This window comes from Panthera uncia, chromosome C2 (assembly GCF_023721935.1).
Source record: "Panthera uncia isolate 11264 chromosome C2, Puncia_PCG_1.0, whole genome shotgun sequence".
In the NCBI taxonomy this organism is placed as follows: Eukaryota; Metazoa; Chordata; class Mammalia; order Carnivora; family Felidae; genus Panthera; species Panthera uncia.
Genome location: NC_064810.1, coordinates 75082160 through 75101649, shown reverse-complemented (window position 1 = coordinate 75101649; position 19490 = coordinate 75082160). Strand labels below are relative to the sequence as shown.

Sequence of the window (19490 nt, the reverse complement as noted above, 5' to 3'; positions counted from 1 at the left end):
ATTTTGGAAAAATATGATTTACAAACATTGACCCCAAAAGAGACAAATAATTCAATTACCATGGAGGTTTTTTTTTAATTTTAAAAGAGCTTGCCAAGAGAAAGTAGATCTAGATATTTTCATGTGAGAATTTTATCAAATCCTAAGGTATCAGATAATCCCAAGGTTATCTTACCTTTTCAGATCATAATAAAGTAAACTTTCTAAGTTCATTTCCTGATACAAATATAATATTGATCCTCAAATAATAAACATTACATTCTTAAAAGGAAATTTTAGATTCATGTCATCTATAAATATCAGTACAAAAACCAGAGATATGAAGTTAATAAGTAGAATCCAAAACTTTAAAAATATAATACATCTAAACCAATTGGGCTTATTCCGGGAAAGTGTCACTCAATATTAGGAATTCTTTTAATGTAATCCATCATATAAATAGAGCAATGGAGAAAAGCATATGATTATATCCTTAGATGGCAGAAAAGGCACTTGACAAAATCTAGCATTTATTATATTTTTTAAAGTACAACAAAATGAGAACTGACAGATATTTCCTTAACATGGTGTGTGCATATGTGTGTGTGTATATGTGAGTATTTATGTACACCTCAGCCCAAAGCCTCTATCTTACCTAATGGTGACATGTACGGGAAGTTTTACTAAAGCGAGGAATAGGAAAACCACACCCATCATTTCTACTATAATTTAGAAATGCCTTTAGACAAGAGAAAACATTTAGAGACATAAGAATTGGAAAGAAAAAAGTAAAATTATTTTTATTTACAAATGAGAAGCTGGAAAACAAAGATAATCAATGGAAAAACTACCACAACAAAACCCTTTTGATTAAAATGCAAAGTGCATAAATACAGAAAGCTAATAGTACTTCTATATTACCGGCAGAGGTCAGATAGAAGATAGACCTCATTTATAATTGCATTAAAATAGGAATGTATCTAGGCATACAGTTAGCAAAGAAAGCTCCTTCCTCAGCCATAAAAAAAGAATGAAATCTTGCCATTCGCAATGATGTGGATGGAGCTAGAGAGTATTATGCTGAGCAAAATAAATCAGAGAAAGATAAATACCATTTGATATCACCCATATGTGGAATTTAAGAAACAAAACAAATGAATGTAGGGGGAAAAAGAGAGAGGGAGAGAAACCAAGAAACAGACTCTTGACTGTAGAGAACAAATTGGTGGTTACCAGGGAGGGGGAAAGCAGTGGGGGGATGGGTGAAATAGGTGATGGGGATGAAGGAGTATACTTGTTTTGATAAGAACCCGGTGTTGTATGGAAGTGCTGAATCACTATATTGTACGCTTGAGACTAATAATCCCCTATATTTCCACTAACTGGAATTTAAATAAAAATTTTAAAAATGTTCATATACGAGCACATATGAGGAAACCTCTGAGAATAATGCTGAAATGCAAACAGTGGATTGAACAAATGGAGGCTCGCACTGTGTTCCTGGCATCAAAAGACACAAGAGCAGAAAAGATGGCAGCTCTTCTTAAGTTAAATTGTAAACTTAACCTAACTGCAATAAAAAATACCATCAGGGTTCTTTTTGGATCTAAAGAAATTGATTACAAAATTAATTAGAAAAAAATTAGAAACTAGCATAGACAGAAAAATCCCAAAGAAAGAGGAAAGAAGAGCCCACTAAATATTTTAATATTTTCCTTTCTTTACAGTAGTATAATAATAGCCCATGGATAGACCAAAGATAAAACCACCACCAAAACAACAAAAACAGAACAGAAATTCAAGAAATAGACACTAACTTTATTTAAAAAGCAGCCTCACATATTACTGAGTGAAAGGATAGATTCTGAATAAATGACTTGGAGATATGGAAAAAAGAGATAAAACTGATCCCTTCTCAAACCATACATTATGATAAATTCTAAATGAATCAGAAATTTAAGTGAGAAAACAGATGAATCCATATAAGTACTGGAAGCAAACATTGGTGAGTTCTGTTCAGAGATAAAGCGTTCCAAATTCTGATGCAAAATCCAGAAAATCTCAGGAAAAAAATAAGGAAAAACTAGATACATTTGATGTTTACATTTTTTTAAGTTTCCATGGCTACAGGTATCATAAAGCAAAGTAAAAAGAAAAATAATAAATTAGAGAAATGCTTATAAGTTACATCAAAGTGTTAACAACTTTATTATATATAAAGAACTTTTAAAAATTGAGAGGAAAAAGAACAATGCTCAAGAATGAGGTAAAAATAGTTCATGAAAAAACAGATGTAAATGATGCAAATCACATGAAAAGATGCCACCCATTATCATAAGAAAAAGGCATATTAAAACTTTACTGGTATACTCTTCTTGTGCGTATTAAATTGGCAAAAATTCACTGAAGAGACAGAATAGTTTTGCTTCTAGATCCTCCTAGTAGGTAGATTTTCAGGAAATATGAAAGACAGAGGAATCACTTCAGACACACAACAGGGATGAAAACAGCAAAAGTCAGATTATAGGAAACTGCAAGACAATCCAGTTTCTCTGGTAAATAAATTACATGGTTTTGAAGAAAAAAAAAAAGAGACAGAGGTGAAAGAGGATCCTAAAGATTAAAGCAGAATAAAACATTTATTAACCAGTCTCAATTTGGGGGAGTACTGATTCAAATAAATGATTTGTTTAAAAAATAATTTATGTGAGAAACAATTGTGAATGTGAGCAGGCACTACTTGATGATTTTAAGTAATTATTGCAAAGTTTTCAATATGAAAATGGTACTGCAGTAACATTAAAAGTGAGAGAGATTCTCATTTAAAAATTTGATTGAAAGTATTTATCTTAGAATCACTAAATTCTATTCCTGAAACCAATATTACACTATAAAAAAAAGTACTTATTTTGGATTTGCTTCAAAATAGTACAGGAATGAGAACCGAACAGATGAAACGAGATTTGCCTAATTGCTGATTGTTGATTTAGACTGAGAGATACTTGGGAACTTACTATACTATTCTATTTGGCCAATGTCTAAAATATCCCATGATAAATTGAAGGAAAAAAGACTACACAGTGCAAGAAATAGCAGATTATATCTGGCAAAAGAATAAATAAATTCATCATATGAGAAGACTAAGGAAATGACTTCAGAATGTCAAAAGAGATAGATAACAGAATGAGAAATTGTAACCTATAAATTAACCTAATGGGAGTGTAGGGGGACAAAATAGAACAGAAACAATCACTATTTAAGGAGACGGTGGGTGTTTTTCAAGAATTATCCAGAAATGCTAAAAAAAAAAGATTTTTCATATTTAGCAATAATAACAAACTTTGACTGAAATAACTAGTACTGCTGTTGAAAGATTAATTGGATTAAGAACAATTATTCTGTTAAGAGAGATTCATGTACGATATGGTTTACAGGCTTGAACATTCAGAGCATGTTCTTGGGAGGGTTCAATAGCATGGTGTGGGCTCAATATCAGATAGAGATAAGGAAGAGGATAAGAAATGAAATTGGGAAAGAGATTTGGGGCTACTCAGGGATGCTGTGTTCAAAATGTAATGCAAAACCCATATAAACTTATAAGGTATCTCTGAAGCTAGATTGTGAAGGTCTTATCCACTGAAAGCCAGAAAGGATTTTAGCAACTGATGATCTTATGTGGTCAAAAATCATAATTATCTATTTTCTTTTTTTCTACCTTTCTCTTCACTTCTAACTACTTCCAGATGTTGGAAATGGGTTAAGTAGAACTAATACATTTGCACGAGAGTTTCCCCATGAACTTGAAAAGTTGAGAATCTCCCTTAATCTAGACATTTTACCTTGTTTCATATCTGGAATTAAAATCGGAGACAAGACTTTTCTCTACTCTATGGCATAGCAACAAAGGTGACCTTCAATGTCAGGAGTGTTTTATGTAGAATTTATTTAGGGGGCGCCTGGGTGGCTCAGTCGGTTAAGTGTCCGCCTGACTTCCACTCAAGTCATGATCTCCTAGTTCACGAGTTCAAGTTCCACATCGGGCTCTGTACTGACAGCTTGGGTCCTGGAGCCTGCTTCAGATTCTGTGTCTCCCTCTCTCTCTACCCCACCCCCGCTCATGCTCTCTTTCTCTCTCTCAAAAATAAACATTAGAAAATTTACAAAAATTATTTAGAATGACCTATACACATTAACAATTTTCCTATAGATGTAATTTATTTATGCATTTTATAATTTTTTTCAATAGTTGATGTCTTAGTCTTTCAAATGAAATTCAAAAGGCACATCTTGTGAGGTTTTTTCAGGATTTATTTTTTTAGTAGGAATTCCTGCTCTTAGTCTCAAAGTAAATATTAAATTTGTCTTGTATATTAGAACGGTGGAAAATAATGGGAAATAAGTAATAGCTCACGCATAAAATATTTATCTACACCTTCTTAAATTTTAAAAGAAAAATAATTTTAGATTTTTTCAAAGTGTAATGATAACTGAAGATTAAAGATTAAAATTTTCAATCATCTGGGGTGCCTGGGTGGTTCAGTCAGTTAAGTGTCTAACTTTGGCTCAGGTCATGATCTCACGCTTGGTTCATGAGTTCAAGCCCCATGTGGGGCTTTCTGCTGTCAGCACAGCACTACTTGAAATGATTGTTTCCCCCTCTTTTGCCCCTCCTCTGCTCGTGCTCTCACTCTCGAAAATAAATAAGCATTTAAAAAGTAAAATAAAATAAATTTTTCAATCATCCATTACAAAAATCATTGTTATCATTGAAATATGTATAATAAAGTTACAGGGAAAAATGAATATTTTCACATATGTAGTATAAAAAGACACAGTTCAGAGTTTTGCAACTATTTTATAAAAAGAAAATCCATAAAAATTATAGTAATTTTGCTTGGGAGGCCACATATAAGGTTAATTGCTGGTCTTTTGTTGTGTTTGATACAATAGCTTTGGTCCATTAATCCAAGTAGCTTTAACCGCTTCCTTATTTATTTTTGAAGCTTTCACAAAATTGTGAATTAGCATATTATTTTAACACACTTTCTTGTTGCTTATAAACCCCTGTGGTTTTCATGTGTATGCTATCAAGATTCTTTCCTCTCAAGCATGCATTCTCTACCTTCTCATGTTCACCCAGAGAAGGACATAGGTATGAGATCTATTTTCATACGGTAGCCCCAAGATTTCATTCATCACTTAATCCAGAGATTCATAAACTTTTTTGGATGGTGGGCCACTTTGGTAGTTTGGTGAAACCTATGGACTCCTTCTCAGAATATTGTTTTTAAGTGGATAGTATTTGTAAGAGTTCAAAGGTTACCATACATAGAAACAGAATAACCAGGGGCGCCTGGGTGGCGCAGTCGGTTAAGCGTTCGACTTCAGCCAGGTCACGATCTCGCGGTCCGTGAGTTCGAGCCCCGCGTCAGGCTCTGGGCTGATGGCTCGGAGCCTGGAGCCTGTTTCCGATTCTGTGTCTCCCTCTCTCTCTGCCCCTCCCCCGTTCATGCTCTGTCTCTCTCTGTCCCAAAAATAAATTAAAAAAAAAATGTTAAAAAAAAAAGAAACAGAATAACCAGAAAAATGTAAAAGTAATTAGTAATATAACAACATATAGGCTTATTTGTTAACATATAAAATAAGTTGCTTTAGAGACAAGTCTAAAAAACAACAATCATTTCAAGTAGTGCTGAACATAAAAGCAATTTCAAAGTTTCTACAATGGCTGAAGTATGATCTGAACGTATCTGTGATTTCTATTTGTGACAAAGGTCTAGGTATTGTGATTTGTTCCCTGCATTCTTATTCATATTTTAACAAGAGGGTAACGAAACTGAAGATGTAACATTTTCCAACATCTATGGATCCCTGAATTATATTGGTGTATGACTCCATATTTAAAAACTGACTTTCAGGCATATGACATGTATTTATTCTCAATTATTGTAAAATATTTATAAAAGAAAAGTTTTAAATTCTGCTTATGAAAAACTTCATAAGAGATGGAAATGGAAGGATAAATGAATGATTGGGGGGAAACAAAAACAATCAGGAAAAGTCAAACAGAACAATGTCTATGTCAGATCATATTAAAATGAAGCAAAGAAACTATTGGTTCTATTTTGTATGATGCTTAACTTTTTTTCCACCTCAACTTGACACCAGCTTCATTTTCAGATGGATGTGCAAATTACTTTAATTCTCAGGGCAAAGTTAATTATGCTTTGAAGACCAAAGTATTTTCCTAATTCAGTTCATTTGTTTAAAGCCTGAAGTTAATGAATGGTTTTCTCATTTATGCAAGTAAAACAAAGCAGCTATGATTATATCCCTGGCAAAATAGCATCTACTGTCTGACCCTTTAATAGAAGATATACTAAAATTGGCCTGGAATTTCTCTAAATTCCTCACTCCTTCACACAATGCTGAGAATACCTTGTAGGAAAAAAAAAAAACAATACTAATACTCTGCATTTACTTATTATAAACATTTTTACAACTGTTATTGCTTGAATTCTCTCATTAATATTTTGAGGTCAGCAAAGCAAATAATGTTATTGGGTCAGTCAGGGTTTCTGGAGGAAACAGGCAGCATATGTAAAGTAGGAAAATTGAAGAAGGGTTTGCTCACAAGACTTTTTACAAAAGACTGAGTATAGGGGAATCATAATGGATTTATACACTGGTCTGAAGACCATACAAGAAGAGTTGAAAGAATCAGTGACCTTCAGTCAGAGGGAAGTGAACTTGCAAGGCAGGGGAAATTATCCTGACCTCACTTTCAGTCTCTTTACAACACTACCCATTGCCTACCCCAAACCAAACCCAGAGAGCAAAGGAATTTTTATGTGATCCAAAGAGGTTAACCTCCCAGACTGGATGTCAAACGAGACAAGGCAGAGATTGACTCTGGCAAACAGACAGAAGATACCCAGCATAATTATACACACTGTACAGATCCAGGTCAATAAACTTTGCTCCAGTACACTGCTATTATAACCACTTAATTCAAAGAGAAGGACTCCATGGGACAAACTCAGAAAAAACACTTTAATTCCCACCCACATGCACCCACCACCCATTCAGTAGGAGTTGTTTCGTACCACTTGGATAAAAACAAAGGCAGTGCTACAACTCTACTGGTCCCAATGAAATAATAAAAACCCCCCTGGTTACTTTTATTAGAAAAACAACCATATTTCAGTCATTTAAATAACTATTCTTATGTCTTAGCCTGAATTATAAATATGATTGAAGTTTCTCCTGTCCCCAGCTTAGGCCCCATTCATGCTGTAAAGCTGCAGTGGGAAGGGGGTTGCTCGTCATCAGTTTATCCTCACCCCTTCCCCTACTACAGTGGACTGCCTTCTGCCTCCCCAGTCTTAGGGATGGCAATGCAGAGAGATAAAGAAAAATCTGATGTGACTGATACTATCATGACCTGGCTTTATTACTCTCTGGCCTCGGTAAATGCTCAAAGTTGATTTTTGTTAGGTCATCACTTGACTCCCTCTGGGAACATTGATATAGACACCCTTGCTTCCTGCAATGTCTCTCCCCAGGCAGGTCAGTTTGCCCCTCATCCTCATCGTCCTTTTTCAGCCTCTTCATTTAACACCACCACCAGCCTCCTACTGAGGTCGCCTGACAGATCACCTCTGGCAGCAAGCCCCTCAGGGAAGATGCCTCTTATAATTAACCTTGGCCAACTCTACCCACTACTTTCTCTGCGTCTCCACCACAGAAAACCCATGCCCTTGATTCCGGTCACTGAAACTGAAGCTGTCCTTATAGAAACATCTCTTCATTTCTGCCTAGAGCAAACTGTCACAGATTCTTGCTCTTTAGATTTCATTGACATCGTTCTCTCAGGCCTGCCCTCTTCCACGGGCTTATGTCAAGCTAAGTTGCTTTCTTGAAGCCTTCCCTCTATAAGAGGAGGTAAAAAAACACTGTTCTCCAATAACTCACTCCACAGAAATTCTCCTTCCTCACCTGTTCTATCTCAGTCCTTTTATTGGATTCAAGTTGGGAAAATCAGTTTGTAGGAAACCCCTTTACAAATACTGCATGAGTCTAGCATTTCACTTTGGAATGCAAGAGGAAATACTTGCCACCTACTTCTGTTTTTCCCTCAGCTTTTTGAGGTCACTTCTGAAACTGAGATAGAAAAAAAAATTTAACATTCTGGTATATGTTGGGTTTTTTTCCAACCCCTATAATACCCTAAGAAGATATTATTATCCCCATTTTCTTTGCATATTTTCAGGGAGACAAAATGATTTTCCTGAGATTACCAGCTGGAACACTAGATTGTTTAACACCAAGTCTAATGAATTTCTAGGTAAGAAGCAGCTTCTGATGAAGAAATTGAATTTCTGCATGAAAAAGGCACATTTACAAGGCCCAGAACAGCAAAGTTCACTTACAATGTACACATTAAATAAATAGTTTTAGAAAAATTTTGCCAATGATATATGAGTTTCTATCCTGAGCCAGACATAAAATCAGACTATGGTTGAGAATAGCAACTGTGGTTTCATTTTGTCAGATACGGTTGCCCTTCTTGATGATAGTCCCAAAGATTAAAGATAAAAATCCCAACACTTCATTTTCCTTCCTAATTAATTGCAAAACAGTACTACAGACCTAGGCCAACCTAGATCTCATAATTTTTGCTATTTCTTTCCAGCTCTTATTTGGTGATGCCCAAAGAAGGTAATTCAAGATGGGCTCCATTTCAGAGTGAGAAACACAGGAAAATGATGCAGAGTATGGTGCCCTATTTGCATGCTTCCTTCCTCCTAATTGAAAAGCCTGGCTATACAATAGGAAATGCTCTTATCAAAATGATCTGGGGCCATTTTCCTCATAACTGTTATATCACTGCAGCTCAACACCACAGATTGAGATAGTCCCTTTGGCCTTTGCTCCCTAGTCTAACTCATATATTTAAAATATTTTCTCCAAAGTGCCAATAATTGATTCTATGTATAGATTTTGATATGTATATCACCCACTCCCCTCAAGAAAGAGAATCCTAGAACACATTTTTGTGTAAACCTATTTGCTGGGTTGAAGTTCCAAAAGCTTCATTAGACCCTCAGAGAGGTTCGTTAGCCAAGCAAATGAAGGTCCTCTCTGCCTTGGCCTAGTACTTTACAGCAGTTTCCAAATCAAGCATGCCTGTGTTACTTTACAGTGACTTCAGTCTTATTTATTCCAGTGCTCATGGTGTGTTTCCGAACACCGCTTCATACACCCATTCCCTGGGATAATACTTCGAAGGTGACATTATGTGTAGTCAGCGCCATCATCATAAATTTAACGGAATCCATTTAAAATTGAGTTACCACTTTGAAATAGAATTCCAAAAGTCATACATCAACTTTCTGCTAAGCAAAGTAGCACCTTCTTCCATCCTCCTAAACATATCCCATTTCTTAAGCCTCAGATTTCCATGTAGAGGACTCTAGTTAAGGAAACACTGGCTTCTTGTCCCCCGCCCCCCATTGATCCACAGCTTCCAGAAGAGAAAGTAGCCATTTACCTAATAGGCCAATTTTTGAGGAGGAGTTGAGAATGTTCAGTTAATCCCCTTTCTTCCTGTTTTAACTAGATAACCATGACTAGTTATATAAATGTGTCGGATCCAAGGAGGAAATAAATATAAAGAAGCCCTTTCACAAGCAGGTATAAAGGCACATCCTATATTCAGCTTGATCACTGGTACAAATGACATTTTGAAATCCATGCATTGATCATATCTTTTTTCTCTATTATTTCTGAATGTGGACTCTGGATGTTATGTATTAGCCCCTAAAAGCTACATCATCATTCACTGGTTGTGGTCCTTCATCCTAATATTCTGGAATCTGAATTTAAAAGACCAATTGCCTGTTTTAAACATGACCCTGTGGACGTTGATGATTTCCCTTTTCATTCTTTACAAGGCTTTGCCGAGTCCTTCATTTCAGTCTGTCCTCCCACATCAGGCCTTCCAAGTTTGTATAGTTGTATATGTCCCCCTATAATCATTTCTATTTATGTATGTACATATGTAATTTCTAACCCCAATGTAGGGCTCAGACTCATGACCTTGAGATCAAGAGTGGCATGCTTTTCTGACTGAGTCAGCCAGGCACCCCCTCCTATAGTAATTTATTAATCCTATACCTTAATTTTAAATTGTGATAGCCAAGATTGCAGAATTCAGGGGCCACCGTTTGTTTACTGTTTCCACATGCTCTGTAAATTGTCCTGGAACCCCTAAATTGGATGTGATCTCTTGTAGAATGTCAGAGCACTTTAAATCTCACTGTAAGATTTCTGTTGCTATACAGACAAGTTGCCCAAAACATAGCAGCTTAAGACATTCATAAACATTTATGTTCTTGCATAGTTTCTGTGCATCAGAAATATAGAAAAATTTGCCTGAATGCATCTGGTTCAAGGTCTCTCCAAAGGTTACAGTGAAGAAGTTGGCCAGGGCTGCAGTCATCTGGAGGCTATACCACGGCTGGATTATCCATTTCCAAAAGGACCCACTCAAGATGGCTGGTGGCAGGAAGTCTTAGTTCCTCACTGGTGGTTGGCAGGAGGCTTTAGTTCATTGCCACATAAACCTTTCTATAGGGCTGAGTGTCCTTAGGAAATGGCAGATGACTTCCCTAGTGTGAGAGCCAACAAAGCAGGGCAGAAGCTATAATATTTTTATGATGTAGCTTTGGATGTCACACATTAATCACAATATGCTGTTGGTTACAGAAGTCAACCCTTCTCAGTATGGAAGGAGATGACATTATGGTAGTATTATTGGGGTTCATGTTGGAGCTTGGCTACTATATTCACCTGAACTTTATAATGTAGTAATTTCATTCTATGTTTTACTAATCTAAATTACTGAACTATTTAAAAGAACATCCCCTGTTAGCCACTACTATATCCTTCCTTTTTGCATATTACTCAAAGTTGCTGGAGTGGCATGTACTTCTTTATAGGGCCTAGCATTTTGTTTTGCTTTTAAGATGTACCAGTTAATCAGGGGCACCTGGGTGGCTCAGTCAGTTAAGCATCCAACTTCAGGTCAAGTCATGATCTCGCAGTTAGTGAGTTTGAGCTCTGCGTTGGGCTCTGTGGTGACAACTCACATCCTGGAGCCTGCTTCAGCTTCTTTGCCTCCCTCTCCCTCTCTCTCCCTCTCTCCCAGTCTCTCTTTCTTTCTGCCCCTTCCCCTCTCACATTCTGTCTCTGCCTCTCTCTCTCTTTCTCACTCTCTCACAAATAAACATATAAAAAATAAAAAAATAAATAAAAAGATATATCAGCAAATCAGACTGTTGTTTTTAGGGATCATTCTCCACACTCTGATTCTTGTTTCTTTTCTTGAGACTCAAAATCATAAGCAGGATCAGTAAATGCTGTCAACAATTGGGGGGAAATGTTTAAGTTCACATGAAACAACTATTAAAGTCAATGAAGTTCCAGTTCACAAAATAAGCCTTAAAATTTTAAAGCCTTGGTTATCAAATGGAACACACTTTCCTACCATGATGTAATTAAATAACAATAGGATAACCAAAAATGAAGGTGCAAACCTGTTGCTATGAGAATAGCCTTATCTGATCACCAATTTCATGAGAATAGCATTATCTGATCACCAATACAGATATGGAGAGAACAAGAAAAAATTATAGTACAACCTCATTAATGACTGTAGATACAAATTTCTACCAAAAAATTCAGCAAAACAATCCCAGTAATGTATTAAAAAGACAATACAGCATTGTCATGTTGGGTTCATCATAAAAATACAATGTAAGATTGATTTGCTTTGGAAAGACAATTAACACAGTTAATAGGGGTGCCTTGGTGGCTCAGTTAGTTCAGTGACTGCCTCTTGATTTCAGCTCAGGTCATGATCCTGGAGCCATGGGATCAAGCCCCATGTTGGGTTCCACACTGAACATGGAGCCTGCTTAAGATTCATTCTCTTTCTCTTTCTCTCTCTCTCTCTCTCTCTCAAAACAAACAAACAAACAATAGTTAACAGATTGAAGAGGGAAAGCCACATCACCCAATAGATGCATGAAAACGCTTAATGAAAGTAAACATCTATTCATGATCAAAATCACTGGTAAACTGATAATAGAAATAGAAGGAAACTTTTTAACCAAGTAAGGGACACCTGTTGAAAAACCTATAGCACATATTTTTATATGGTGTCACAACAACAATTCCAATAAACTATGAAACGTCTTTATAGAGAAAATTAAAAAATTATTGAGAAGGCATGAAAGATAACCTTAGTAAAAGATTTTAGATAGTAAGATTCAATATCATAAAAATTTTAATTCTCTCCAAACTTATTTATACCTTGGATGCAATAAAATTCTAGGTAAAACTGCAAAAGAAATTTCCATGAAACTTAAGCTGAATCTAACACTTATAAATAATTGGTCATGAATAAAAAAAAAAAATGACCTTTGTTTCCTTCCATAAATAAAAAATAATTTCAAAAACATTAAAAACATAAATGTGAAAGAACTACAAAAAGATTGTAGGACGAAATAGGAGAATACCTTCATAACATTAGAGTGGAGTCATTAATAAAAAGTAAAAATCTTGATAAATTTAAAAACAACATTAAAGATTTTCATAAAAGACACAATAAAGACTAACCACAATTGAGAAAGGATATTTGCATCTGACAAAATCTAATATTCTGAGTAGTTGTAACCCTCCTACAAATCAGTATTTAAAAGAAAAACTAACCAATAGGAAACAGGCAACAGACTTGAACAGACACTTCCAAGAGAAGAAATCCAAATAGCCAATAAACAAATGAAAAGGCAAGAAACTTATTCAAAGGAAGCAAATTAAAACCACAATGAGATATAATTACAAATACATCAGAATGGCAAAACTGAAAGTCTGACAATGCAAGGGTTGGCCTAGATTTGAAACAATAGGAACTGTCATACATGGCTCTTAGGTATGTAAATTGCTATAACAACTTTGGAACAGTCTGGTACTATGTAATATAATTAAGTACAGGCACAGCTTCTAAAAATATACTTAGAGAAATCTTTAAGTGTACATTAAAGTCATCTATAAGAAAATTTTCAGCTGACTAGTACATAATGACAAAAAAGAACATAACTCAATTTTCTGTCTATGATAGAATATCTAAATAAACTGTTTTATATATTAATTAGTATAATAAAATATTATACAATAGTGAAAATAAACTGCATGTATCAACATGGACAAATATTAAAACACAAAATATTTGCTGAAAGAAGAAGAATTCATATGTTATTTCTTTAAATAAAATTTTAGAACCATCCTCACTAAACAAGAGAGTTTTGAATAATACATACAGATTATAAGGAAAAGCAAGAGAATTATTAGACCAAAATTCAGTCTATAGATTACCTCTGGGACTGAACCATGAAAGATATTCAGTGTGGAAGCAGGAACACTGGGGAATTCAAGGGCCGGTTATATTGTTTCTTAATTTGGTGCCAACAAGAATGTTCATTTTATTTTTCTTTAAACTGAACATAGATAAATTTATAGACTATTTTGTATGTGTGAAGTGATTCGCAATAAAAAGTTTAAATACAAGTTTTCTAACTGCTGTTTTAGAGTGTAAAAAATTTTTCAGAAAGTGAATTATCAAAGAATGTAAATGTTTAAAAAATCCTATTTTATACAGGAAGTATATTTCAATGTGAAGTTTAGGTTGTATTTAAAATGACCAATCCATTCTCTTTGTATTAGTTTGGTAGGTATTTTGTATCCTTAAACTATTTCAGAATCTTTTAGAATGGAAAAAGGTAGATTAGATAAACCATGTCATACCATTATTTTGTCACAAGAGGGACTAGGTAGTCAGAAAGTACAGTTTCCCCTTTGGTCTTAAGAACACTTATTTCACTATCTTACTATTTGTGTTTTACACACTGTTCCTGTAAGTGTATGTGTCATAAAGTGTAGTACTTGGACATATTTTTCCTATCAGCAAAAATGTTAAGATAAATACTAGCTTGCCATTTTACTTCTAAATGGATGGAGACTGTGTAGAAATTACTTAACTTACTGAGCTATGATCATGTTGTTGGTTTATCTGCTTTATGGGAATAATTGTTTTCATTTGTATTATTGCTAAAAACTGTAACTACTGCATGGTTTTTCATATATATTTCTTTTATTTATTTTTCTTATTTGATTTCAAGGTACATGTGAGCATTTGAAACATATCCCAAATTTTAGAAAATGAATCAAAGTAATACAGATCTATGGCTAGAACAAAAACATTCTTATACTCTTGGCCAGGGGTTTTCAAACTCTGCTCTAAGCAGCCTTACGTGGTTCTGGAAGCTCTTTCAGGGGCCACCATATATGGAGAAGGGGCACTTCTTTACTGAGAGTGTTCTTCACCTAACATTCTAGGCATTGATCTCTTTTATAAAGCTTTTATTTGTAGAAATGGTAAACTACAAATTGTTTGAAAACCAGTGGGCAGGACTTATGGGAAAGAATAGTAGAATCACTTAAAATGTGTAAAATGATTTCAGGTGTGTTACCTCATTAGCTTTTTTCAAGTAAAATGTGAGCTTTAACAGCTAATGCATGTCATATTCACCACTCTATCCCCAGTGCAGAGAACAAATACATATGGTTGTGCATAAATCAATAAAATATTATTTAACAAATAAGTATGTTAAATAAATAACCAGGCTGGGAAGATAGACAGAGCAAGAAGTATCTAAATTTTATCAAAAAGGAAAGACAAGCTCAGAATGACAACAGTCTTACAAATGCTCACACCATCAATAAGTAGAAGAATCAAATAGAATCTGAGTCTTTCATGTCCTGGTTGCTAATCAAATCTTGAGAAAAGGATGGAAGGAAAGCATAGGGAATGAGGAAAGAAGGAAGGAAAAAAAATATTTTGCTTTCCACCATTCTACAGCTGCCTCCTATTTGCTTGAGCAGAAAAAGATCAACTGTGGTAAAGAAAGAAAAAAAATCCTCTTTACATTTATTGGACCTTTATTTTTGAAAAAAAAATGCATTGGTACTATGAACCAATAAATGTTCTGTTCTAATTTATAATGATGCATAGATTGTCATGTTTTCTTTTAAAAAAGCAGAAGCAGGGGTGCCTGGGTGGCTCAGTCAGTTAAGCTTCCAGACCTTGATTTCCACTCAGGTCATGATCTCACTCTTCTTAAGATAGAGCCCCACAATGGACTCCTCTCCCTGCTCATGTGTGACTCTCTCTCTCTCTCTCTTTCAAAATAAATAAATTTTTAAAAATAAATTAAAAAATTAAAAAGCAGAAGTGTTACTTTTCCTGCCACCATCCATCCCACAGGTGCTCTGGGAGGTCAGTTCACATGTGTGGCACTACTCTTTTTCCCAGCTGTCATTTCCTTCCCCTTCTCAACCAGTCCTTTAAACACCTGGAAGGGGTTGGTTTCTCACTTCCTCTTCTTATTTGTCTGGGACTTCTGACCACTCTCCTTGACCCTGAGATGGCTTCTCTCTTACCCTTTTCCTGGAGTTATGGTGGGGTAGTCAGTAAAAGAACTGAAGGGTTCAAAGAGTAAAAATTGCATCAGTCTAATTGTTTTATATATATATAAACAAATTGCCCTTAGACATAACTCTAAATCAGACAAACATATTCCTATTTTATTGCTATGGTAATGACTTACCTTAAACTTCTGGACTTAAAACAACACAAATTTATTATCTTATAATTCTATAGGTCAGAAGTCCTATACAACAGTCCCCATATGTCATTCTATACCACTTTTCTCTGTCTCCTTTTCAGTTAAGTGTAGCCATATGATTGATTGCTAGCCACTGTGTAGCCTCTCAATCTCTCCCTGATAGCTGCTCTGTGCTCTCTTTTGCCCAATCTGCCAGCTGGATACAGAAGTCAAGAGGTCAGCAGTCCACACTCCTTGGAGACGATAGTGGAGAATTCATTTCCTGCTTATTCAGGTTGTTGGCAGAATTCAGTTCATTTTGGTTGTAGGACTGAGGTTCTCATTTTCTTCTGAGAACTTCTAAAGGTCACAGCATTCCTCGATTCTTGATCCTTTCCTTCATCATCAATGCCAGGAGTGGTGGGTTAAGTCCTTCTCAGTTTGCAGCCCTCTGACCCACTCTTCTTCAATCATCTTCCACTTTTAAGGAGGCTAGACCACATTGGGCCTACCCAGAAAATCCAGAATAATTCTCTCATCTCAAGGTCCTTATTAATCATATCTGCAAAGTCTCTGTTGCTATGTAAGGGACATAGATTCTGTGGGTTATGGTGTGAACATCTTTGAGGAGGCCTTGTTCTTACTACCACAAGGAAAATAATTGCTTAAAATAAAAGTCTATAAATTTACTTATATGAATAAAACAAAATAGAAAAGAGACATTTTCTTTTTTCAACAGTAATTATTTATAATCACATCAGAATACCTAAAGTACAACTGATATACATAATTTCCCTATGATGCTTTATCATTAATTTTATGCTAATTTGACAGATAACATGTTTCCTCATTGATTATCAAGTCAAAAAATACGTAGCCAATGTAGTGTCAAGAAATCCAGAAGTACAAATGATAGACACCTCTTAAGAAGGTATGTTTAAAAATATTTTTTAATGTTTATTATTTTTGAGAGAGAGAATGAGTGGGGAGGAGGCAGAGGGAGGGAGACACAGAATCTGAAGCAGGCTCCAGGCTCTGAGCTGCCAGCACAGATCCTGACGTGGGGTTGGAACTCACGAACTGTGAGATCATAACGTGATCTGAAGTCGAACACTAAACCAACTGAGCCACCCAGGAGTCCCTTAAGAAGGTATTTTTTTTAGAAATCTGAAGAATAGAGGCAGAGGTATGTCTAGGTTAAGGATAAGCACTAAATATGTTTTTTTCAGCTTTCTCCCCACTGAGCAAACTGTTGTTTAGCAGACAGCCTTATAAAGATCATACAAACAATGCTACCTGCATTGACTAGCAAAACTAAGGGCCAACTTGGAAATGAAGATGAATGTTAATCAACAGAAAAGAAGGCTGAATTAGGTAAAAACAAAACAAAAAAAACCCATAACATGGCCTCATTCTTACAATATCATTTGAGAATAGGGCCATATCAGGTTCAATGTCCATTTTTATCATCTTTGTCTACACAGTACAAAGCATAGTACCTGGCTTCTACAAAGCATTAGGTAAATATTAATTACCACCAAATTTATTGTTTTAATTACAATCAAGCAGTGTTTATACAATGTTTTATATGTAAGACACAGCAATAAAAATCCCCTGTGTTTCCATTATTCTCTATACTTTTCAGAGTTTTTAAATAAATTATTTACTTAATAGTGATATGAGGAATGCTGATAAGGTAAAAATTTGGCATCAATAAAAATGAGAGATTTTTCTTCTGCTTATTTTTATTAAATCATTACCCATCTGTGAGTACTTAGTTATAGGTTTTCGAAAGCAAAGGCTGTGTCTGATTTATCAATCCCAAGACAGCCACAAAAATAACCTTATATATAGTAGTTACATGATCAATGATAATAGGAAAAAATAATAGATATTGAAATTTTCATTAATTTTTGGTGTTTAAATTGTGTAGTATATACTGACAATATAATGCAAATAATTAGAATAGAAGCTGTTCAAAATGTTCTAAACAAATCTTTTTAACTCTTTAAGCTGTTGAAAATTGGTTAAGTTGTCTCTATCTTCATTAGGAAAACTTCTCACAGCTCCATGGCCAGTGAAAGTCATGTACTGAGCATTCTGAGACCTCCCCATTAGGATTTTGATTTGATAGAACTAAAGCATGGCAATAACAAATCAAATTAAGATGTTTCTTCTTTCTAAAGAGAGAATTGATAGAACGTACAAGCTAGAAGCTCTCTTGTAGGATTTTTAAACTTTATTTTAAATTTTTTATCTATTTATTTATTTATATTAATATGTATTTTTGGAGAGACAGAGTGTGAGTGGGGAAGGGACAGAGAGAGGGAGAGGGAGACACAGAATCTGAAACAGGCTCCAGGCTCTGAGCTGTCAGCACAGAGCCCGATACAGGGCTCAAACTTGGGAACGGCAAGATCATGCCCTAGGCTGAAGTCGGACACTTAAGCAACTGAGCCACCCAGGTGCCCCTAAACTTTATTGTAATAATGAAGCTTTTTTTTTTTTTCAAAGAGTATTTGGCACAGAGACTATGTAACAGACATAGACCATTGTGTACCAAGTGTCTCTGGGTAAAATCTGAGGGAAGACAACAGAGATGCACTTCACATTCAATGTTGGCATCAGCGCTTTTTCCTCTCCCACTACCATTTTTCCCTTGAAGAGCCATTTTGAGGCAGAGATTGGGGAAAACCACTGACAAGACTTCAATCTTCTTCTATTATCAAATGAATACTCCAAGATTTGAAGAGAGGAAGGGACTTACCCAAGCTAAACACCTAGCAAATTGATATGCTAATAAGACCCAACTCTCAACTGCACTGTTTGGTTTGGATAAGTCATTTAATTTCTCTAAGCTTCTGATTCCTCAGATGTGACATGGAGGTAGTTATACCCACTTTAACAGATGTTGAAAGGATAAGAGATAGTGTCTGGCATATAGTGGGCACTCATGAAAGGTAACTATTATATGTATGCCCACTCCCAAAGACAGTGCCCAGATCTGCAAGAAATAAAGGAGCAAAAGTCATTAATTAATAACTTGGACTTCAGCTTAGAAATGTTCTACGTGGTTTATTACAGGAAAGTAGTAGATCATCCAAAAAGGCGATTTGGTATCCCTGTGGATCGGATTGGTGGAAACCGTCTCTCAAATTCCAGGGGCTAATTGATTCCAACTGTGAGTACCATTTGACAAAGTAACAATATATGCAGGCTTCTGATTAATGTTTTGCCATGGGCTAACTGATTCAGTTGATTTATAAATTGCCCTTTTGATTTCCTAGGTTATAAAATAACTTTTTCAACATTTCTGTACTCAATAATATATTGATGCTAAATAACTTAAATGACATTAAAGAAGCAAAAGAATGTCCGAGATATATTTCACCATAAAAAAGATTCAGTTATTCTCCCAGATTCTTATATAACTATTGAGTATTAATATGTGAACAATGGTTAAAATTCTAATTGATGTAATAAATCACCTTCACGTGTACATAACTGTGTGCTAATCCCTCTATTATGAAGAAGACACATTTCAGTGACACACACCATTTTGTTGCCGATAACTACATTCCCAGGATTATGATAACATGGAACATAGGAGAGCGAATGATGTAGCAGAAAGAGTATAGGCACGGAGTCAGAACACCTAATCAAAATCCTGGTTCTGTCACTCATTCATTATCTTGTTTCCATGAAAATACCTTATTTCTCTATGTCTTGTACACTTAGATAATAACACGGTGATTGTATTGTGATACATAGTGTGGTATTGTG

At 35.2% G+C, this 19490-nt stretch overlaps 1 protein-coding gene across 2 annotated transcripts in view; it reads left to right on the top strand.

Annotated features, from left to right (window-relative positions):
- The window catches only part of OSTN (osteocrin), a 95915-nt gene that overhangs the window by 72490 nt on the left and 3935 nt on the right, over positions 1 to 19490 (top strand). For both annotated transcript variants that reach the window (XM_049628407.1, XM_049628409.1), the window contains one exon: positions 18792 to 18888. In XM_049628407.1, the coding sequence (XP_049484364.1) occupies positions 18792 to 18876 (85 nt within the window). In that variant the 3' untranslated portion in view covers positions 18877 to 18888. The remainder of the gene's footprint in view (positions 1 to 18791; positions 18889 to 19490) is intronic.